Consider the following 24,988-nt stretch of genomic DNA (forward strand, 5'->3'; position numbering starts at 1 on the left):
GAGGAACATCTTGGACAGCCCCTTGTATGAATGCAGCATTCAACAAACAGAACAGCATGTAATCAAAAGCTGCAATCTTTATAAATGACCGGACAAAGGAAATCCACACACTGAGTGATGCTACCAGACAGTGGCTTATACATCTGGAAGTTGATATCTGATACCATACAAAAGAGAGAGAGAGAAAACAGACTGATCTACTCTCAGGTCTGATCCTGCATTTAGGCAGGCTTGTTTGTATTCTTTGCAGAATGGGTTGGTTACCACCTCTAATGAAAGCAGCACCTGGGATTTAGCTTGTATCCAGGATAGGCCAACTTGCCCAGATTAAAAGCACCAGAACATTTACGTGAGAAGATTTTGTCTGCAAATGAGAAGAGTGTCATAGGAAAACCCAGTTTAATTATCCAATAAAGGCGTATCTGTAGGAAACAGTAGGAGAAGCAGGGACATCTTCAAGAGCCTCCATCAACACCATTCCACACTGTTCCTAGGCTTGTATTTTTATGAGGGGGAAGATGAGATGTTAGTCTTTTGGCAGAATTAAAGCAGTTTAGCTTCCTGAACTGTGTAAATCTTTACTTTCAAATGTTTGTGCTTCCTGGAAATTAAACTATGACTGCATTACTCTAGAAGAGCTCTAGTGTTCCTGTAAGGATTTTACCCTTAAGTTACTGGTTTGTACTCCCAATTTTACATTTTCCTTACTGCACTTTTTGGACATTTAAAAAAAGTTTTCTTAACAATAAGTCCAGCCTGGAAGCAGTTCAGGGAGAAGCTAGGAGGAGATTCACTCCATGCAGACTTCCTCTGGTCCATTAGAGGCCATCTGCTCTCTCTGGCATCTGCACACACCTGAAAGATGGAGCAGAACACCAGTGAAGATTAAGAAATATGATAGAGGAATGGGGACCCCTCCTGGGAATTTTAAGATCTGAAGAAAGTTGGAAAGGGTAGGTCTGCAGGTCCTGACCCACATCAGATCTACAAGAGTAGAAACAGCCCTAGAGAACCGGAAGCAATGCACAGAAGTGGGACCTATCCTGAAGAAAGGTATCATTTCCCTGGTAGCCCACAGAAACTTCTCTGAAAAGATCTCCGGCCCCCAGTAAAGGGGTGAAGAGGTTCATGAGACTCACTCAACTGCCTCACTGAAAGCCTTATGAGCTTTGATGGGGACCTTCCATAACTCTTACAAGGTAACTTTTCCATAACTCTTCATAAACTATTTATAGGCCACCTAGTCATCCCCCTCCCTCTCTCTGACACATTTGACACAACCTTGTTCATCTGTGATCGAATGCAGTCAGATTATCAGGCACTGCAGAAGTCTAAACAGGATTTTCAGTCGCCAGACACTCCTAGTAGCTTCCTCAGGGAATGACAACCCTCTTCAGGCACAATGTGATCTCCTAAGCATAATAAGGTTTCATACAGAGGTGGGATAATGGGTGGAAGGACCGTGATGCTTGCGAGGTTCTTGAGCCAGTTTGTCTATTAATAGTCTGTGAAAAGTGAGCTTACCTGGCAAGCTTACAAAGGATTTTGTAGGGTGATTTGTCCATGTCAAACTCATTCACATTTTCAGGAGCAGTGGAGGGTTCTCTCTCCTACTGCCCACTCATGCTCCCTTCCCTCATTTTTTCTTGCTGTCTTGCTAACAGTTAATAAGGGAATGTAATGACATGTCTCCTCCATCCAAAATCCATTCTTTCTCTATGGCACACCATCATGACTCCTGGAAACTTCTGAACCTAATGCAAGCCTGAAGGGTATGGACATGCACATATTTGGAGTGTTTTCAGAAGAGCAGTAGTTGTTATGTTGTAATTGTTATGTGTTGGCAAACTACGAATGATATGAATGTAGGAAAATCATTTCAGCTTTCATACTGAATGAAGCAGTCTTTTTCTGCCAGTCCTTTCACAGCATCTGACAAAGTAGGTCATTGCTTATGCCTCTCTGAAGCAATTAGTCTCTAAGGTGTCACTCTGCCCTACCTTCTGCTTGTGTGCAGACATGGCTAACCACCTCTCATACCTTTGCAGTTTTAATAAGGGGTCATGGGGGTTGGAGGAAGTTAGCATCATAAGAGAAACCGAGTCACAATCTTAAATTAGGAGCGCCAAATGCTGCTGCTTTGTAAACCATTGGGACAAGCTGTTAAAGTGATTCAATTAAAAGTACCCGCAAGATAGATTTTAAAAGAAACAGACAACAATTTTACAAAACCCAGGTATATATGAAGTGGTGAACATGGTACTATCATTTTTCATTGTACATTTATCTCTTAACTTATCAGTAAGACTCATTTTTTTCAGTCAACTACCGTCAGCAGTCAGATGCTGCCAGTAGAGCAGCATGCAAACACTGAAAAACAGCTTAATATAGTATAGTGTGCTGTGTCTGGGATGAGATAAGAATAACATCCTATAATCCTCTATTAGAAATTTATTTATAGAAAACCAGGTTTTTCCTTGGAAAAGTGATCTTCAAATGGTTTGTTTAACCTACCCTTTTCCACCAATTATAAGTAGTCAGAATGTACCCTTTTCCCCCCAAAACCCGTTCTCTTCTTATAAAATAGAGACTGGTCAATACTGAGTTATTATAAATATATATAAAAACTAACATAATGTGAACAGTAATGAGATACCACCCCAATGTCTCTCTCATAACCAGAAGATATGGGTGCTTTGGGAAAGTTTTCAGAAGGCCTCTTCTTGGAAATTACTTTTATTTAATGCAGCACCATTCTGGCTCCAGTATCACATTACATATTGCATTACATTTTTTTTAAGATCAGAAGGTCAGTGAAAAATAAATATATAAAAGATTAGAAAGAGAAGATACCTTTTCAATTAGATGCAGCAGATGGATAAAATCAATTACTAACAAAAAAACAGGTTAAAACCCTGAATAAAAAAAATGGCTCACTTACATGAAAATCACACATATGGACCTGTATACCTCATGCAAGATAACATGCTTACAATTAAGTGTTTTTCTAACTTATGGGGCTAAATATGGCATAGTGCTGTGCTTCTTGTATTGTATGAGCCCATTTGCCAAACGCAAAGAATCCTGGCAGCATTTGCATCAAAAGGATTGCTGCCCTGATATACAAGATACACATTATAAGGCTTAGTTTCCTTTTTTGCAGGAACATTTTCTACTTTTGCAAATTTTATCCAAATTATTGGATTCTGAATGTAGATTAGAGCTACCAATCTGATCACTTGTGCCACTGAAAAACAACACTTTCAACACTTCACATACTTATTTAGATGTATAAACAGTTAGATTTGCACCTGAAACTCACCCGTGGATACAAAATGTGCATCCCAATTATGCTGACAAAACAGCAGAATGCACTTTAAAAATGTGACCAATATTGTATCAAAATACTTAGGCAGGAAGGATGCAGGAAAGAAAACCAAGGAGGGAAATGTAGAAATGATAAGTACTCTGAAGCACTGAGATAGTAAATTTGTGACACTCTACAGTGTACTTACCTAATATCTGTGCATGTTATACATGTGATACGACGGCTGTTTGTTGTAATGAGGTTCAAAGCCACAGATGTTTCACTGTCAGAAGTTGGGTGTGCTCCACATTTAAAGTAAAACTCCTGAAATATTGAAGGAGAGATAAAGGGAAGATTACATACCTGCAGCTCATGTCCTCTCTTTATCTTGGTCTAACTGACATTTCAGACAGCAGACAAATCACCGCTGCCAGCAGTAAAGGAGGGCATTCATTAGGAATGATTTAGAATGAATTCCTTGCAGACTCTCTCTCTGCTAGGCATACATTTTATACTTGCAAAATACCCTAATGAACAAAACTTCTCATGTTGCATATGTTTAGTACCTAGATGTTAACTGTATTTATTTTTCTGGATCCACAGAGAAAAATAAGGCCAAATTAGATCTAGAAGGGGGTAGTGGGGATTCAGTGGTGTAGTTGCACTCCACTTTGATTCCTAGTCCACCCAAAGTTTAAAGTGGCAGAAGCATTTCTATTCAGGCATCAATGACAGAGTCAGCTGACTTTATGGCTAACTATCTACTACTTGATGCTTTCTAAACTCTTCATTCCACACATGTTATGACCCTCGCTACTTTTTAATGGTTTTGATGTTCAGCTAATCAAGTTATCCTTTCATCTGCAATTCTGTTGTCTGTTAGCTTTTCCTAGTAATGTGGTTCCTGTTTCACAGCCCTGAAAACTTATGTTGGCTCTAGCTAAAAACATGAACTCAGGGGTAGAAATACATTTCAGTGAAGCACTGTATGTACTGTCAAGATATCTAAGAATGCTAAAGATGTCCATTTAATTTTAATGACTGCAGGACTAATTAAACAATGCATTTTGATTGTTTTTGCCTCATTTGTTATGGCTTATGCATAATATATGATGTAACAAATTAATGCACATATACTGAATTTATGTTTGTTTTTGCTCTGATCTTAAACTGAATAATTCAGCCTTAGGACACTAGCTTAATAGTAAAGCTTCTAGTTTCTTTTTAATTTGATAAAAATATATGTGTTGGGGTGATGTACCACACCTCTGCATCCTTTTCAAATCCTAGATCCACCCATGAATAAGGCCTCTGGCAGATATTCAGTTAAAGGTGCAATGGCGTATAGAATCATATAAAGTTAGGGTTTGAAGGGACCTCAGGAGGTCATGTAGTCCAACCTCCTTCTCAAACCAGGGGGGTGAATTGCAATCTCAACAATTGCACCTCCTGCCATGCTATACGTGCATGGCAGGGGGTACAGTTGTGGGATCAGATCCCAAAAATGCCATATTGACCATGCAGGGGGAGCCCAGGATCATGATCTTGGGTTTCCCCTGCATTGGCAAGCTGGGTGCCTAGCGCCCCTATGGCTGGGAGACCCAGTCTGCCATCAGAGTGCATGGAGCACTTGAGGCTGGCCACACATTCAATCTATTGTGTGTTGGGAACCAGCCACAAAGTTATTACACATTTTTTGTGTGCTAACTTTGCGGTTCATTCCTTGTTTTATTACACCATTAACTGAATGAATGTGTGGCCAGCTTAATCACATCTTAAGTAGTAACTGGTTAATCATGTCTTCAGTGTAACATTTTCCAGGGACTGAATATCCCCTGAAACTGCAGAGGTATGATCAAAATGAGGAAGCAGGGTCACCCATAAGATGCAGGGCACTAAGCACTGTAACTAAGCATTAATGCTCCTGGACAAGTCTACAGAATAGCCTTAGCAGTGTGGCTCATCAACAATTACATTTAACTTAAATTATTCCAGTTTATATAGCTTGTAGACCGATTTCAATCAGGATAATGTTGCTAGGGTTTTCTCTTGCATATTAAGCAAGATGACCAATAGCTGTTACCTGTGATTTTTTTTCTTTTTGGTCTTTTATCACTTTTTAGGGAAAATTCAGTATATAGGAATTGGTTTTGGGGATTTAAATGTTAATAGTGCTCTCTCTGTATGTCAGAGAAGGCATGTTGGAGGAATGTGCCTTGACTACAAACTTGGAGTGAGTAAGTTGTGATGTTTGTTAGCTTTTGCTTGAACAAGACACAGAGAAAGTTAAATCTCTCGTACAAATATGCTTCCATTGGTTGGCAAGCATTGTCTTCATTGCATAGCTTTAGCTGACCTTATAGATAGGCGGGGACCAAGTTACTGCATGTATTGAAAATGAAAATAAAAACCTTGAATTTACAGTTTTATTACTGTTGGTACTACAGAAGACACGCAAGATGCATCTGGACTGCTGTTACTTTAAACACTTTCTTTTGATTGCCAATCCTAAACATTCACAGATAATGAGCTTTTTTAGAAAGCAATACATGTGAGATGTTTTATTTGCCTTTTGATTTTTAAGCCTGTAAAATACCTTGGGAATATATTTTCTACCTTTATCCATAAACATGGTAGCTAATTTTTTTCAACTTAAAATTTAATTTAATCCTTGTCTCTAGAAGCGAGGGTTTTGAGAAAAACCCCAGTGAAATGAACTGAACTGCTCATATGCTTAGAATTATCTTGTGCTTAAGTACTTGACTGAACTACAGTATCAAATCTCTTCTGAGTCTTATTTCCTATTAATTTTTTAATGTTGTTCTTTTACTCTTAGAATTATTTTTGGATACAGTTTTTCATTTATTTTGATTTTTTGTTTCAGGAAAACAGTAATAAATATTTATTGCAAATCGTAGGTTCTACGAGTTTCTGCTTGCTTCAGTACATTTATCTGATACCATGTAGTACTATGATCAGTTAAGTAAAAAAATACTGACCAAAGATCCTAAAGCCAGGCATCTACAGCATGGAAACACAGAATAAAAAAAAAATCTTTGGGTAAAAATGATTCATCTAACAATAATAACTTGTGTTGGTCTACAAGCAAAAAGAAGCATTGAGCAATAACGGGAGTATGCTCTAAAATACTTGCAATGGTTTTACACCTACAGCTTTACATTATATAGAAAAAGAATGTCCTTGTGTCTTTGGTATGCAGAATGTACTACCATTTTTATTTTTGGTTGCTTTATTGCAAGTACAGCAAACAATCATAAACTATACCCCCACCGACAAAACTGTGCAAAGCCTAGTATACTTTAATGGCTTTACGTGTTTTCAGTATTCCCTCTTCTTTCTGTAGAAAGAGAGAGAGAAAAAAAAGAACATTCCTCTGATGAAGAAATACACAATAAGAATATGAGTAAAATCTAATGCACAGTATCCAACATAGTCAAGAAGTTGGCACTTGTAGATTGACCTGTCTGCAAACAAAACCAAACGGAAAACATTGGAGAATTAATATTCCCAGACATGTCCGCAATCAGAGAGAACCATCAAAACTACTGAGAAACAAAATCACAGAAAGATGAAAACTGAGAATGGTGCTTACAGGTTGGGAAGCATTACTGTACCACCAAGGCACTGCCAAAATACAACTGTTAAGATCAAGAAAACAGTAAAGGAATAGCAGCCACCAAGAAAAATGTATGCTATTTTCTTTCATCATGCTGTTGTAGTCACATTTCCAGATCTTCTCATGAACTTATGCGAGTGTAAGTTATGTATTTCATATTGCTGCCTCCTGGGTGTAAGGAATCTTGTCTAGAGTTTAGAGCACACGACAGGAAGTAAAGAATTTCAAGTTATATTCCAGCTCTGTAACTGACCTTCTGCAGAACTTATGGGGAAAAAAATGACTGACCTGTCTATGCTTAAGTTTATCAATTGAAAATTTCTTTAAAATACTTCGTTAGTGTGGTGTTGTCACTCATGATAATATATGCAAAGTACTTTGATATTAAAACAAATTCATTTAGGAAGAGAAGACACTATTTTACATAATAAAAGGAAATACCACTAGTCTCAGAAGCAAAATAAGACTATAAGCAAAGACCACTCATATTAACTATTATCTTTAAAAAAAAACTTTACAATTTTATCAAATTTTATGGAACTAATTTAAAATACAAAAGGTTCACTCTTAAGTTTAAAACTTATTGGTCATATGTCAATCTGCAGAAAACTTTTAGGGCTGGGTTATAAGAGATATAGAAAAACGCTGTTTAAAATGAACATGTTGAAAGTAGACCAGCACCATTAGAAAGGTAACCCACTTACAGAGTGCACCTCTTGGGAGCCTCCTCACAGAAAGAAAAGGTACAAAATGGAAGGTACAAAAATATGCAGTACCGTATACTTAACAGCATAGTTTACATGGACAGCTATAAGAAATCATGTCCTCTGAATGCAGTCTATATGTACTTGCAGTGGCAACTGGAATCCTTATTCTGACGAGAATACTAGATAACTGTTGCATTACTAGACTGATGTACATACATACATACACACACATTTTAATAAAAAGTATTCTATTATATTTTCAGGATTATAAAAGTAATGGTCTCCATGATGTTCTCAGTTACAACCAAAAAAAAAAAAAAAGAGTATAACCTACTTCTAAATTGGGTTTAAATTAGTGATTTACAAAAATGTACATCCTACATATGATACATTTACAACATAATATTTTTAGCATCCAGTTTACTATATCAATCTGCAACTGTATATATGGAACTGAGAATATATTCTTATTGAAACAACTTTTGTGCCTTCCTAACTTTGCTTCTAGGCGTTAGAGCAATCCCTATCAAAATTAAGACCCAGTGAGCATTTCTACGCGTGCATTTCTGTTGTATTAAATTTACTGAGCAGTAAATTACTGTGCAGTGAGTGGGAATAGACCAGAGTCTACAGATGCAGGTGATCTGGGACTAGATTTAGTCCCAAACCAGAGCTGCCTGCCATGTGCCTGTGTGGACACTCGGGGGAGCTCCAGCTTCTGGCCACATGGCTGCCAGCACACCCTGCTGTTACACCCTGCTGCTGCTCTGGGCACACCTGAGCTCCTGTATTGGGACCCTAATCCATGATGGCATGGGGGGCAAGCCCGGCTTGCCTGGCCTGCCCCATAATGTTCACTGACACCTGTCACAGTGCTACATGTTCCTGCCCCCAGCTGCCAAGGAGGAGATCTCTGCTGGAATCATAGAATCAATGAATCATAGAATCAATGAGTCGGAAGGGACCTAGACAGATCATCTAGTCCGACCCCTTGATCAATGTGTTCCTTAGTGTGCGAAAGGCCAGTGGCCACCCAGCTGTGGGGACATGGCGGACTCAAAGTTCTGACGTGTGTCCCACCTCCCTGTGTGCTGTGGCGTGGAAACCCAGGGGCATGGAAGTGGGGCTGGGTGGGGCAAGTAGGGGGGCAGGGGCCAGAGGGAGAGGCAAAGGTGGGGCGGGCCAGTGTGGGACTTACCATTGGTCTGGGCCTGGCAAGGCTGGGAGTTCTGCGTGGGACTCACTATGCTAGGTGGTATCCAGCTCCGTCTGGTGTCTGCAGCCTGCAGTGGGCTTGGAGCTGGCACCCCAGCAGGTTTCTTCCCCTAGGGAGGAGCTGGTGCTGCTGGTCGTGTGGCCACCCACTCCTTCTGGGCAGCTATGGAGTGGGGCCGAGGCTGAGGCAGCTGCTGGCCAGGCCTCCCCACACTGCCAGTGGGTGCAGCAGCTGGGGAGGAGTACAGGGTGGGGTGCTGGAGGCCCAAGGTCCTCTCTCCTGGTGACGAGTCACTGGAGGTATCAGGGTGAGGTGCAGGGGTGGCCTCCTGGGGTGCCAAAATGTGGGTCAGCTTCTGCATAAAGGGCATGGTCCTGAGGGCCCCACCGGACTTGTGATTGTAGCTGGTCATGTCCACCCACTGGGCCCACAGGGCTTGGCCTTCATGCAGCACTACCACTCTGACTGAGGGTGACCCCACACCCATATTCCAGCTGCTAGGACCTCATAAATGTGGGTGTTCGAGCACCCTCCCTTGACAAACTGCCTCAGGATATCCTCCCTGTCCACAGTACCACAAGAGCATGGACCTCCTCCCAGGTTCAGTTGGCACCCCTGGGGCTGCGGAAAGGTGGGTTTATGTGGGGGGAGCCAAGGTTGGACACACAGAAGGTGGTGCACACTGTCTCCATGCTGTCTGACTGGGCCCCCACAAAGCTGGCCCTATGTAGCTGGCCCTGGAGGACTGGTAGAAGCTCCCCTAACAGAGGCATGGGCAGGGAGTCATAGCCATGTCGTTGAGGTGCTTCACCAATGTCCTTCAAAGAGACAGAGGTGGGGAGTGAGAAGCAGGAAGCAGCAGGTGCTGGCCTGGTGGCACAGCCGGCAGGGCCAGTAGCCCTGGTGGGATCACAGGGCTGGGCAAGGGGTTCAGCAAACTGCAGCCCTTTGAAGCACTCACTTGTGGCCAGACAGCAGCTCTAGAGTGGGACAGACCTGGCAAACACCAACTGAGGGCTGTCCAGAGGGAAACATGGGACCTGCTGGGCTCCAGCAGTAAGCACAGGCTCCCAGAGTGTGTGCCCCACAAAATAAAATGGCTGCATGCTTTTCTGCCCTGCAGGCAGAGGCTACCAGAGAGCAGCCCAGACCAGCAGCAGGAAAGGGGGTTAGGCAGGAGACCTGGGGCTGGGCTCCGGCTGGTCCCCTAGTGGCTGGGCACATCCAGCTGGGAGGTTCTACATGTGTGTTACTGTGCATAACTAGTCAGTCATAAATTTGATAACTGCATCAAGCAGGTATCAAATTTATGCTCAAGTCAGCATAAGTCACCATAGTTACTGTGCAGTACAGATGTGTCTGTGTAGATGTGAACCAGCACTGTACAGTAATTTATGCTACTGCACAGTAAATGTGCATGTGTAGATGCGCTCAGTGGATATGGAAGACAAAAAGTTTTGTATAAAAGTTTTGCTGCGCCTGAAATGACTCAATGCCAGCACAACCTTTTCAGGCCAGAACTTGTAAGGAACCCTTCAGAAAGACAGCTCACAACTCTCTTCTCGGTTCTCTAAAAGAAGGAACTCCTCCCTGGCTAGATCTTGGACTTCTAGAACCCTTTGCCCATTATACAAGGCTCAGTGGGCAAGAATCTCTTCCTACATGTTTAATTTAAGCTCATCATTTGTGCAAAGGTAAATGTTCCCTCCAAGGACTGGCCTAACAATTAATGAATGGTTCTAGAAGTCAGTTCCCTTAGACTTGATCTGCAAACTTTGCCATAGATTTGCTGCACCTCTCTCAGACAAGAAGTCATTATTTTCAGTGGCCATATTAAAATCCTTTTTGCTGTGCTGGACCCCAAATGCTTTTTTTTAGATAAAGAGGGATAGGGTGGTATAAGTGTTCAGGAGATGGACATCTTCACACTGGCACTAAAGCATTACTTCTGTGCTGCCATAATTTTTATGGTGGCACAATGCAAAAGAAAACAGACACCCATGTGTCTGTCAAGCCACAAATGCCTTTGTTTGTGCTAGTAATGAAAGGTATTAATAACTTGTGGCACTTTTTTCATGATAGACCTCTATTTCCTTTACAGCAGGAGAGAATGGGCAGTCCACAGTTGCCTGCACTCTCCAGCTGCCATAGCCAGGCACTGTCAGGGCTTGAGGGGCTGGTCTTGCATGCCCCAGGTATTCCTGTGCAGGATCAGGCCACTTAAGCTCTGGGAGCACCTGCCTCAAATTCCTCACTTATAGGGAAATGTCCCTAGGAATCTTTGGGGAATACCTCTACAAGAGGAGAATGCCAGCATTCCCTACTTTCAGAGGCATGCCCTAGAGATTTCCAGGGGTGCATCTTTAAGTTGGGAATGCATCACCCATTGTCCTACATGATAAACAGTTGGGACAACAGGTAACACCTTTCACCCTATGAAACAAATCAGCTGTACCAGGACACATTCTGACACAACTCATCTGCTTTATTTAGCTACATCTATTTATATACTTAGTTGTGGACCTATGCATATATTTATTCTTCTATAAGCAATTTGTATTATGCCATGAGAGATGCCATTCGGAGAACCTTAACCTTAGACAGAATATAGCAATACAGAAAAGCATAGACAATGTTCTTATATAGATTTTTACATAGTCTTCACTCTTGGTCTATGTAGCAAGGTATTTACAGTGTTGCCCAACACTGTGGTATTGTCAGGTACTGAGGCATGGGCAGTCTGCCTGTTGATTAACGTGAGCCAAAAGCCAGAAATCCAAGGGATAGTTGGGTCAAAGTCAGAGTCTGAATCAAAGCCAAAACAACAGGCAAGACAATGTCAGAGAACAAGCTGGGTCAGGTACCTGGGACAGCCATGTTCCAAACAGTACAAGTCATGAGGTCAAAGTCCAGGCAGGTCACAACAGGTGGTCAGATCTGGAATCACAATACAGTAGCAAGACGACAATAAGCCAGTCCAAGGGCAACAAGAGACTTGTTGTTCAGACAGCTTCCACAAGAAACAGGAAACATTATACGAGCAAAATGATCCAATCAGCAGATGGGAGCCCTGAGCCAATCAAGAGCCTAGAAGTAGAAGGCCTGTTCCCAGTTGGGGCTCCTTTCCCTACCACTCCACCTTTATCCATGAGATGTAGTCTAGTGAGGAGCTGATTTGGTGCTCAGTCCCTGACCCTCTAGATCAGGGTTCTGGCATCAGACTCCAACTGCTTTTTGATTATGTCCCAGGTATTTTAAAATGGCAACAATCATTATCTCTTTACTGGCACTCCCAGTCCATAGTAACAATGGACTGATTCATTTATACTTTTTTGTTTTATTTTTGGTGGTGTGTTTAAGTTTACGTATATACAGAAACTGCTGAGAAAATGGTAAGAAATGTAGCCCTTCACTTAATTCTGAAAGGGGGTAAGTTTTTTTGTGGTCATTCTTCTCTTCTATTGGAGTGAATTTGTTAAATTAGATACTTGCCTTTAGCATCTACATACCAGGAAATTATGAACACTATACTACACAACATAGAAAGGAATGGCACTGTTCTTACATATTTCTTCATATTCCTGTTATCACTTAAGTACCACACAGGAACATCTCTTAAGAAGTACAGAAAGATTTAAAAGCTCCTAGTCACTAATACCTACAGGGCAAGTCTACACAAGCCGCCCACTATGCAGTTGTTACTGAACTGTCATTTAGTACTCGCATAACCAAGTACTAAATGTTTGTGCAGTAACTAGGATTACTGCAGTAGCATTCTGGCACAGTTGCCCAGTGACTCTTACTGCACAGTAGCATCACATGACAGTTCATACCCAGCGACACTACCACACAGTAATAATGAACTAGTGCACAGTAATAATGAGCTACTACGCAGTAAGCATCTCATGTAAACATGCCCACTGTCCATGAAACATTTACCTAATGCACAAGTTGCCAAAATTTACCAGAAAAAGATTTGTCCTTAGACATTTTGTATAAAAAGCAACTTGCCTTTTAGCGTAGAACACAGGCAGAAGAGAGTTTGTACTTCCTCAGAAATGAGAAATACCCTAAACTGTTGAGTATACAGAAGATAAGTGTTCTTATCTGTCTTTTAGACAGAGTCAAGGAACTGAAATAAGTAAATCAACCCAGTGGGGTGCAGTCATGGGAAGCCAGAGCCTGAAAGTGCATAAGAGCAGACAGGCATTGGAAAATATATCTATCTTTCAAGGTAGTGTCACTCTTCAAGATCTCCCTCATGTATTGTGTCCTTGTAACTCTCCCTTCTATAAGTGGAAACTTCAAACTTCATTGTACAATGCCATCTGCTAGAAGCTGTGGTGAATTCATGCAAATTAGTTGACTTTATACAGTGTGTGTTTTGTTAAGTTTTGTGTGTTTTTCATTAAAAAAAATGCAAAAGCCTAGCAAACAATGCCATGCTCTGCAAAAAAAATCAATATCACCTAATTACTGTGCATGTAAACTACTGCTTATAAGTACTTACACAGAGTGCATTTACAAGATGATATTTTCAGCATTCAATTTTCTGTATAATCAGTAAATTATGTATACATGTATAAACCAAGCTTTTAATTAACTTTTATTTCTAAAAACAATAATGATTTATGCTGCTGACTAACCTCTACATGCACTTAAATTGTGGTTTGGAAAAATACTGCATCTTCTTCATGGAGTTCTGAGGAAACAAATTGAACTTCTAAGCCTTCAATTTTTTAAAATAAATTTACTCATTCTGAAGTCAGGGGTTCTTTTTCTTTTTTATTATTTGTACTGATCATTTTAAATGCAACACAAAAATAAAAAATACATATGTATCAACTACATGTGTCAACCTGAACTATGAACATGTCTGTCACCAAAACAAGTAATAAAGGGGAAAAGCAATAAGCAAAAATAAAAAAGGAGAAGGGAAGAAAAAAGGAGGAGGGATAAGAAAGAGAGAGAAGCGTGCAAAGAGTAATTTAGTTACCAAAATATTCTATGTACTCCATCTAAATTGCTCCATGTCTTTCAGAGCAGTTAAGCCTCCTAAAAATGACCTTCTCCATAGATGCCAGCTGCACCATCTCATTGTACCAGATTTCGACCTTTGGAAATGTCGTCTGCTTTTCCAATGCAGTAATATAATATTGTGTGTCATTTATAAGGCCCACTGTAAGGATTCAGTTTGTATTTCGTAAGAACAGAAAAATTTGTCAAAGCTATCAGAGCTCTATTCATGATGATGTTAACTCTTGGCCTAATTTCTTTCCAAAACGACCTGATAATAGAGCATGAACAAACCATGTGACCAAGAGTTGCCTGAAATGCATCACATCTCCAACACTTTCTAAAATTTAGAGCACGGCTGTAAAATTCTTTATTTTCTGTGGCTATGAAAGGTTTAAGAGAGTAACTGGTGCTCTATAGCAGGGTTGGGAAGAGGAGGAAAGAAGAGGGAAGCCAGGCTGTGAAGGAATCAAGGGGAATCCTGACTGACTGGGCAGCCTAACAGCGTGTGGCTAATGGCCTGATGTCATTCTGGCACTTCCCCATCTCTATTTCAATGCCCTTTCTATGGTCAGTGCCCCGGGCTTGTATTCCTGCCACCCAGCTATGGTCAAACAGAACTGTCCCCCATGCCTCTGTTTTGAAGATGGGTGTGCTGGGTGGAACAGGAAGGCCTGCAGTAGAAGGGATCCTGCAGAAGCTGCCTCCTGGACTTCATGGTATATCCATCCTAGAAACAAAGATATGACAGACAGTTCCACCTGTCTTTCTTTGCAACACGCTTGAAAAGGTCTTGTAGCATCCCAGTTGAGACCATTGGTTTTTACTGAGCCTAGGGCAGCCAAAAATGATCTTTTGTTGAATGGGATGAAGCCCAAGATCAATTGTTGGTGTTCAAATATTGCGAGTTGCTGATTTGCATTAGGATTCTGCCATATGGATATTTAGTTCTTAATTGTACTTCAAGTGTAAATAGGTTCATTCAGGTGTGTTATGTGACACTATATATTCATGGGGCACATCTCCATGTGTGCATTTACTGTACAATAACCAAAATTACTGTGCAATACGAGCACGTCACATGTGCATGTTCATATTGTGCAGTATATATGGCAACATATGCTGACTTGAGCATACATTTGATCCCTGCCTCATGCAGGGATCAAATTTACGTCTGATTAGTTACTGCACAGTAATGCATTTGTAGACACCTTACTGTGCAATAACACTATGTGTGTGGACTGACTTGGGACTAACTTTAGTTCCAAATCAGTCCACACACAGTGTTAATGCACTTTAATGCCTGCGTTTGCAGATGCCAGCCTATTCCCACTTACTGCACAGTAACTTTTAGCCAGTGTAAATGCACATGTAGACCTGCCCATAGAATATGGCATAAATAGAGAAGAGAAGCAAATTTCAAGGCAAAAATAGCATATCTGGAGTATTTGCTATTCTTAAAGCCTTGCGTTCATACTGATTTTCTTAAATACTTGACACAACTACCTGTACTGCCATTCAGCTGTTTTTGGAAGCTCAGATTCATTGCATAACTCAGAAAAGGATTTAATATGATTTCCTACTAGAAGCTGTTCTACATGCACAATACCTTTATCCATCCACTTCCTCCACAACAGTTTGTGGGACCCATATTTCAAAGAGAGATTTCCTAAGTTGAGTCCTTTACATTATGATGTAATTAATAATGAAACTCCAGGAAATTTGTCAAAATTGCCTAAGCTTGTCAGGCTGCAAAAGTTGTAGAGATTAGATACTGAAAAAGATGGTGATAAGTAGAGTTTATGATGGTTGATAATAGAATGGAAAACAAATACCTGTTTAATTTCCACCCATAGAGGGGAATGATCAGAGAAGCACTGGGTTTCTCATGGCAGACTTAACTGCCTGTACACAAATGCCAGGAGCTTGGGAAGTAAGCATGAGGAACTGGCCCTTCTCCTATATGAAAATGATGATGACCTGGTAGGAATTACAGAGACCTGGTGGGACTCCACCTATGATTGATCGATGGCAGTAGAAAGCTAGAACTTGTACGGGACAGACCGTGTCGGCAAAAGGGGTGGCAGTGTAGCTCTCTACATCATGGATCATCTCACCTCCTTGCGGATTGAGCTTCCAAACTAGGAAGGGTGTCTTGAGACCCTCTGGGTCCATGATATGAGGAGAACATAGGGAGGGTGACATACTCGTAGCAGTCTGTTAAAGACCTCCCCACCAAGAGGAAGACCTAGATTAGGAATTCAATAGGGAACTGGTTGAAGCTGCATGCTCCTGATCCATGATCCTCATGGGGGACTTCAACTTTCCTGACATCTCTTGGGACGAGTGCACGGCCAAATCTGACAGGTCACATAACTTCCTCATGTGCATCGATAACGTCTACCTAACCCAGGAGGTCTATGGGCCAACTAGGGGAGAGGCATTACTTGATCTGGTCCTGGCCAATGGGGAGGACCTAGTGATCTGCGGATCAAGGGGAAGTTTGGTGACAGCGACCATGAACTGGTCACCTTCTTAGTCCACTAAACAGCAGGCAAGCCTCTCAGTAAAGCAGAAGTCCTTAACTTTGGAAAGGCTGAATTCTGCAAACTGAGAGAATTGGTCACTCAGGTAATTAGAAACCATATCCCCCCAGAAAAGGGAGTGCATGAGAAATGGTCATTTCTTAAAAACATAATCCTTAAAGCACAGGGGAAAGCCATACCATCTCACAAGAAATGCAGTCAATGGGCAAGGAAGCCCCCATGGCTGAATAAGAAACTCTTGGACCTTATTAAGCTCAAAAGAGTAGCCTATATCAGCTAGAAAACGGGAAGCATTATCAAAGAGAATTACTCTGCACTCACCCACACGTGTAGAGAGCAGTCGAGAAAAGCCAAGGCACAAACTAAACTCAGGCGAGCTACGGGAATCAAGGACAGCAAAAAGTCCTTCAGATATGTGCAAAATTGAAAAAAGAACAAACATACTATTGGGTCTCTGAGACTTCCAATGGGCCAACTGACTTCTGATGCCCAAGAAAGGGCCAATCTCCTAAATTACTTTTTTGCATCGGTTTTTCACCCTCCCAGGAGGATCACACTGTCAGGAATGGCACAAACCAATCCAGGAGCAGGCAATGGGCCTCCAATTGATGTGGATCAGATGAGGGAACACCTTGAGGAACTGGACATTCACAAGTCCACAGGCCCAAACAGAATGCATCCAAGAGTCTTGAAGGAGCTGGCAGACATCACTGCATCCCCCTTGGCAGAGATATTTGAAAAATTGTGGTGCTTGGGTGAGGTCCTGGATTACTGGAAAAGGGCCAACATGGTCCCTATCTACATGAAAAGGAGGAGGGATAACCCAGGAAACTATAGACCAACCAGTCTTACATCCAGTCCCTGGAAAAATCCTTGAGAAAATTGTCAAGGGATCCATCAATACCAAACTGATGGAAGGCAAGCTTCTGAATGCCAGCCAACATGACTCAGTGACTGGCAGATCATGCCTGACCAATCTCATCTCCTTCTATGACCAAGTAACATGTGCCCTGAACAAGGGAGATGACATGGATATCATATACCTGGACTTCAAGAAGGGCTTTGACCTAGTTCCCCATGATGGTTAAGCTGGGGAACTGTGGCCTTGATCATCATACAGTCTGATGGGTAGGCAACTGGCTACAGGGTCAGATTCTAAGAGTACTAGTTGAAGGAAGCAAATCAACGTGGCACAGGGTGACCAGTGTAGTCCCTCAGGGATTGGTACTTGGTCCAGTACTCTTTAACAACTTCATCAATGATCTGGATTCGGGAGTCAGATGTGAACTGGCCAAATTCATGGACAATACCAAATTATGGGGGACAGTGGTCATGCTGCAGGACAGGCTGGGGGTACAGGCCAACTTGGACATGATCTCCAGGTGGGATGACCAAAACCTGATGGCCTTCAAGACAGAGAAGTGTAAGGTGCTGCACCTTGGTAGGAAGAAGCCCCAGCACACTTACAGGCTCAGCAGTGCTACGCTCACTAGCACCATGACTGAAAGGGATTTGGGGGTCTTGACTGACCACAAGATGAATATGAGCCACCAATGTGATGCTGTGGCTGCCAACACTAACTAAACTCTGGTGTGCATCCACCAATGAATCTCAAGCAAAACCAGGGAAGTCATCCTCCCTCTTTACTCAACCCTGGTGAGACTGCAGCTGGAGTGCTGCGTCCAGTATTGCCCCCCCTCCTCCATTTCAGGATGGATGTGGAGAAGCTTGAGAGAGTCCAGAGGAGAGCCAAGGCCTGGAGGGAAGGCTGTACAAGGAGAGGCTGAGGAACTTGGGACTCTTCAGTCTGGAGAAGAGAAGACTCAGGGGGGACTTGGTGGCAGCCTACAATTACATAAGAAGGGTACATCAGGACCTGGGAGAACATCTGTTCACTAGAGCTCCTCAAGGCATAACAAGGTCTAATGGCCATAAACTCCAGGAAGGTCAATTTAGAGTGGATATAAGAAAAAAGTTCTTTACAGTCCAGGGTCTGAGACAAACTCCCCCCAGAGGTGGTGCAAACACCTACTCTGGACTCCTTCAAAAAACAGGTGGATATATTTCTTGCTGGGGTCACTTGATCCCAGCTGACTTCCTGCCTATGGTGTGGGGACTGGACCCAATGATCACTTGAGGTCCCTTCCAGCCTCCTAATGTCTATGAATCTATTTCAATAGGTAGTTTCATCTTTCTTAATGATAGTTGAACCTTTTATCCTTTCCCCACAGAAACCTATTGAACATTTGGTTGATTTTAACAAAACAGGATTGGGACACTACAGCTGGAAGGTTATGCAATAGATAAATTAGGCAAGGTAAGATACTCATTTTAAAAATATTAACAGATCCCAACAAGGACATTGCTAAACTGCTCCATTTGTTTGGATCCTGTAATATAACACTCAGAATCTTTCGGAAGCTTTGGTAGACAATAGCATTACTATTAATAGGTAGTTTAATACCCAAATAAGTTCTGTGTTCTAATTGTCATTGAAACTGCCATTTGCTAAACATAATTTGTGGTATAATGATTTAGTCTGAGAAACTGCACTTTAATCCAGCTAATTTTATCATCAGATAGATCGCTAAAATTGTTGATTAATGTTAAGAGGGTAGAAACTGCTCTCTCAGGGCCTTGTTACAGGTTGCACTTTGAACTGCTCAAATGTTGATCAGTTTTAAGGCCTTGTTACACCTTACATTTTAAGCCATACAAATGTTCATTAGTGTTATCCCTTGCTCAAGTTTGGTCCAGTCACACTTTAGGTCAGCAGGGCCCTGAAGGGCTGAAAGGTAATAATCCCCCACCCCCCCATTCCAGGCCTTCCTCTGCCCCCAGGGCTCCCTCAGTTCTCCTTTTCTTCCCCTAGGGTTCCCCACTGCCTCCCACTTGCCCCTGCCCCCGGAGCATTACTGACTTGAGGCTGCCTGCACTGTTTGCAGGGAAGAGTTAACCTGCCAACCTGGCCGCTACCAGGCTGCTGCTCTCCTGCCCCAGAGAGCAGCAGCAGTGGCACCAGGGCAGGCAGTTTAACCCTTCCCTGCCTGCTCCCCAGGCACAGAAAACATGAACAGCTATAAGGAAGTTGGGGACAGGACAGAGGGGCAGCGAGCAGGAATCTAGGTGCTGGGGAGGGCAGGAGTTGGGACAACCTGCCTGATCTGGGCCAGCAGGGAAGAAGTGCGAATGGGGTGTTTACACTAGGGTGTAACCTAGAGCGGCTACACCTTAGCATAACACAAGGTGGGTAACACAGATCAGAGATAATCCTGCCCTGGAGTGGTATCATTCTGAGCTGCATAACAAGTGCTTAAAACAAATTTCAGGTGTTAATATGTAAACAAACCAGGGTTTAAGAGCTCCAGAAGCTGCCCAGAATTACCATGTAACAAGACCCTTAGTGCTAGCTCAAGTTTGAAGCAGTGGCACCATAAGCCAAAAAACCTTGTTTGACTGTCCCCTACCTGCACAGCTGTGAACTGCCATTAGAGAGTTTGTAAGCAGAAGTCTGATTAAGAGCAGTAGCTATGAGTTGCCACCTAGTACCACCTAGAGCAGGGATAAAAGTCTGCTGTTGGTAAGCTAGGATAGGCTTCTATCTGCACTCTAGGTAATGCTGTGTAAGAAATGGGTTGGGGGGTGGAAACATGAAGCTGGGAGGTGAAGAGTTAATGGGATGGGAGTGGGTAAAGAAATGGGAGGTGGAAAGGAAATGGGGGCAGGAAATGGGTGGTAAAATGAAGGAAGTCAGACACTGAAGGATAAAATAAGTAGTAGTAAAAGAAAAAATAATTAAAAAAATAAAAAGGAAGTAAATTAAAGAAGGCCTCACAGTCTAATAAAATTTGGATTTGGGACTGGGGTGTAGGGGATGATGATCAGGCTTCACAGGGTGGCTGGGAGGTGGGAACAGTGAGGGGGGAGCTGCCCCAGGAAGTAAACTCTATCTCATAGGGACCTGATCCAGCCCCCAACCTTGTCCCATCCCCCTTCCCCCTCGTCTTAACTCTAAGATCCATCTGTGCCCTGAAACCTGGCTAGCTGGCATGTACTCTGCAGGCTGTTTGCACAGGTTTGCACCCCTGAGAGTGGGAACTTCACATCCCTGGAGGTAGGAAAGTCACACCCCTTGGGACAGGAAGTTAGCCTGGTTACCAGAACCATCTCCTGGAGAAGCAGAGTTTAGGGAGTGGGAAGCTTGTCCACACAGAACAGGAGGATGGTGGAGGCAACACTGCATCCTGGGATGCTGAAAGAGTCCCACTTGGGTCTCTGTGGGAAGTAGCCACACATTAATGGAAGAACATGAGTTGGGTGACACAGATCAAAGATGAACATGCCATGGACTGTTGTAACTTTAAGCTTCCTAAAGTGTGCTTAAAATTAGTTTCAGGTGTTAATGTGTGGACCAGTGGAGGGGCTGTGTCCCCCCAAAGCCGCCTAAAATTAATGTGTAATAGGGCCCTCAGGCTATTGCAGCATCATCCGCATACAAAAGGTTATGTTCATTATCTCCCACCTAAATGTGTTTTATATCGCTCTTATTCTTTATAGCTGTAGCCATAGGTGGCAGAAGGCTGAGGCTAACAGGACATAGCTCCCCCAAAATAATTTCACAGCAGCTGACAACAGCAACAGCACCACACCGCCGCCGTCCCTCAGTGCCTACCACCACTCCTCCACTGCTGCGTGCAGCACCAGCACACACCATAAACACTTCTGAGCAGCACTTTGGTACCTACTTAGGGCCTAGTTACACAATAACTTTAGGCACTTTCTGGTGCTCTTAACCCCTGGACTAGCTACAAATTAACACTTTTTAAGTGGCTTAAAGCACTCATTATTCATCTTAAAGTTACACCACTCCAGGGCAGGCTTATTTCTAATTCTCCTAATTTTGTTCCTGTTCTATTACCATATGGGCACTTCTCACAGCTATTCCACCCAAACTGAAGTTCTCTAATATCCCAGAGGCAATGGTCCCTCCTGATTCAGGATCAGCAGGGACATTGTGGCACAGCAGGGCTGGGAATGGCACCTCATCTCCCGTGGAGATCAGGAAGAATAAGCACCACAGCCCTGGAATACCTGGTGGCACAGTGCCACTTGCCACCACCCAGACCACCTCTGCTCTCACTGGCAGGGACTCAAGTGGGGAACCACCCGAACTCTAGAGAAAGAAGGATCAGGCCCCTTGGTACTTAGGCCGCACCCAGCTGGCCGGCAGCCTGGCTGGTAGGTCGCAGGCGGGGGACACTGCCTGAGCTCCAGAGAAAAAGGATTGAGCCCCTCAAAACTAAGAGCAAGCAAGCTCTGGGGCTGCAGCTCTGGAGCTCTCTGGTCTTGCTGGAACTGACACAGCGGCTCTACACTGAGACTGGGCCTGCTAGGCTTAAGCCCTGACAGCCCAGCTCTCAGTGTGGAGCTGCCACAGTTCAACAAGCCCAGAGAGCCCTGGGCAAGCAGACTGGTATCATCGCAGCTCTGCACTGAGAGTTGGGCTGCCAGGGCTTACGACCAACAGCCCCACTCTCAGTACAGAGCCAGTGTCAGTTTGGTGAGACCAGAGACCCCCAGCAAAGCTGCTTCCCTGAGACACTCTGGTCTCACTGTAGCTGGCACAGTGGCGGGCCCACACTCTGCCTGGTGGGAGCAGAAAGCAGGTTCTGTACCTAGTCCTGCCCCTGCTCACCAAGCCTCTAGTGGCACATCACAGCGGTGCACTTAAGGACAGTCAGAGCAGATTTTTTGCCTTGCTATACGACTGCTCCACTAAGCCAAACAAGGCTAAGCTAATTAACACTTGTTTAGCTTACAACATAAGCTCTAACAAGACCCTTATATGTAGTACAAACTATGCATGATATCAATTCAAATCCAAAGACCTGTGATTCACCACGTAATTCATTGGACTGGGCCCCAGCAAAGTCAACAGCATTTCAAGGCATGGTGACATCACATCTCAACACTGCCGAAACACTGCAAACCCTCCCTGCCAGCCCCCCACAAAAGATTCATGACTGGAACAGGTGTTCTTGTCATGAGTCCTGGCATGCTCCAAAAATGTATATGCAGATGAAGTGCAGGGCACCCTGGTCTGGCTAGAACTCAGGGAGGGTAGGATCACACTAATCATATGTGACAGGCTGAGAGCACGGGCAATAGAGGGATTCTGTATGAGCAGTTTGGGGCCCCATTTCATGACATTTGGCATACATTTAAGGCTGATGAAGAGACAGAAATAACTGTAGTTGCTGCACAGGTCTGGTACTCAAGCTGAAATGGATTTAAATGGCATTTTGTAATGGAAGGTGCACCCCGTCTAATGCACTGAGGACAGGACACCATATGGGAGCCTTGTAATTAGCTTCCCGCTGGCCAGCTCTGTGTAGGAGGAGCTCAGCTAGACACCTACATCATGGAAATGAGGGACTCTTTCCTAGCTTGCTCCTGCAGTCATTTGCTGAGGGCAAGACAGACTCAAAGTAATCTAAACCCCAAGCCAAGTGGAAGATATTTGCCAGGTGCAGCACCACATATTGTGTTGGAATGACTGAGTTTTGCTCAGTCAAAAGGATTCAGAACTGATCTGGCTAATTTTACCTGGAACAGAAAACACTTTCCAAAATTAAAAAAAAAGATCTTATCAGCATGTTTGCCCAATATGGGCCACGTATTTTATAGTTATGCTCAGTGTTGCCTGCATTTAATCATAGTTTTCATAGACATTAGGGCTGGAAGGGACCCCAGAAGATCATCAAGTCGAGTCCCCTGCCCCATGGGCAGGAAGTCAGCTGGGGTCAAAGGATCCCAGTAAGATAAATATCCAAATGTCTCTTAAAGGAGTCCAGAGCAGGTGCTTGCACCAACTCTGGAGGCAGTCTGTTTCAGGCCTCTGGCGCTCGGACAATAAAGAAGTTCTTCCTTATGTCCAGCCTCAAATGGTCTTGGAGGAGTTTGTGACCATTTATCCTTGTCATCCCTTGGGGCGCTCTGGTGAACAGGCATTCCCCCAGGTCCTGATGTACACCTCTTATATACTTATAGGCAGACACCAGGTCCCCCTGAGCCTGTGTTTTTCCAGGCTGAAGAGTCCCATGGCTGTCAGCCTCTCATCATAAGGCCTGTTCTCCTGCCCTCTGATCATGCATGTGGCTCTTCTCTGGACTCTCTCAAGCTTCCCCACATCCTTTTTAAATTGTGGAGCCCAGAATTGGATGCAGTACTCCAGCTGCGGCCTCACCACTGCCAAGTACAGTGGGAGGATAACAACCTGAGATTTGCTTGAGAAGCATCTATGTATGCAAGCCAGAGTTTTGCTCACTTTACCAGCTGTGACATTGCACTGGTGGCTCATATAATCAGCTTCATAGTTGGTTTTGCTTGGACTGCAAAGCAGGACGTGGAACAGGACTCAAAGCCCCAAGCTGCTAACATAGCAGATATTGTGGGCGTTGGAACCTGAGGTCATGCAATGTGACTGGCCATTGCTGAGCATATGCTGCTTTTGGCAGCAGTTTAATGACAGACACTGTTTTTAGTGAGATTGCCCTGTAAGCGATTTGAGAAAACCTCATCCTGCATTTGAGTAAATACAGTAATTTTATCATTAATTTTTAGATCACACTTTCCTTGTTTCCCATTAAAATAGGTTGGTAGAATATTACAAAATTTTCTATTGATGACTAAATGTCATCCATTGTATTAAAGAGGCATCTGGTGATTTACAGTATAGTATTTTGGGGCAATTTCCTACAGATGGACATAAGAATTAATGGAAGGCATGAGGAAAGAAGAGAGGACTAAAGATTTAGACCCAAGAAAAAAAAATGAAAGCTTCGGTTTTGGTTTCAAACTGGTAAACTAAACACCATGAAGACTCTATAGCCAAAAGAGTAGCAATAGACTTTATTACAAATAAAGCCCTATATTATTTTGTAAGAAAAGCCCAAATGCATTGCATATATACAGGTAATTTACTAAGCCTCTGATTGAAGGCACTGCAGTTCCATCAACCATTCATCTGCAAATACTAGTGTAAAAACCTTTAAAAAAATCACCACTCTTGGCTAAATTTTTTGTAATGCAGAAAATAATCATTTCTTCAATCATACTATATTTACTTGGAGAAAATGGTTACAAAAACATAGAAGCTAATCTTGTAGCTACAGAATCAGCACAAAATCAGAATAATCAGTGGGAATGAGCAAAAAGGATTAGTGTATCCTATCTTAGAGTACTTCTTTAACAAATCCACATAAATTTACAAAACTTCTGATTTTCAGCAGAATCACTGCTGAAGAAACTGAAGTGGAGAAGACAGTACAGCAGTTCATGCAGGCTGTCAGAAATGTGAACTTGAAAGAAATGCCTTTATAGGATACAGGGGAAAAACTGATGACCCAAGAGAGATGGAGAATAGTATAGTAAGCCTTGTTAACACAGTTCTGATAATTAAGCTAACCTCAAAGATAAGTTAGAATATCCTTTAGCCTGAAAAATGACAGTAAGATGTTGAGTTACTTAATTTAAATGCCTCTAAGAAACACAAGTGTA

The 24,988-nt window shown here is 42.9% G+C and overlaps 1 protein-coding gene across 1 annotated transcript in view; it reads right to left on the bottom strand.

Annotated features, from left to right (window-relative positions):
* PRKN (parkin RBR E3 ubiquitin protein ligase) overlaps positions 1-24,988 on the bottom strand; it is a 1,414,145-nt gene that overhangs the window by 636,140 nt on the left and 753,017 nt on the right. The window contains exon 6 of the mRNA XM_090042590.1: positions 3,516-3,631. Coding sequence (XP_089898716.1) covers positions 3,516-3,631 — 116 coding nt within the window. The remainder of the gene's footprint in view (positions 1-3,515; positions 3,632-24,988) is intronic.

The sequence above is a fragment of the Crocodylus siamensis genome, chromosome 1, assembly GCF_052110815.1.
Source record: "Crocodylus siamensis isolate JL-2025a chromosome 1, ASM5211081v1, whole genome shotgun sequence".
Lineage (NCBI taxonomy): Eukaryota > Metazoa > Chordata > Crocodylia > Crocodylidae > Crocodylus > Crocodylus siamensis.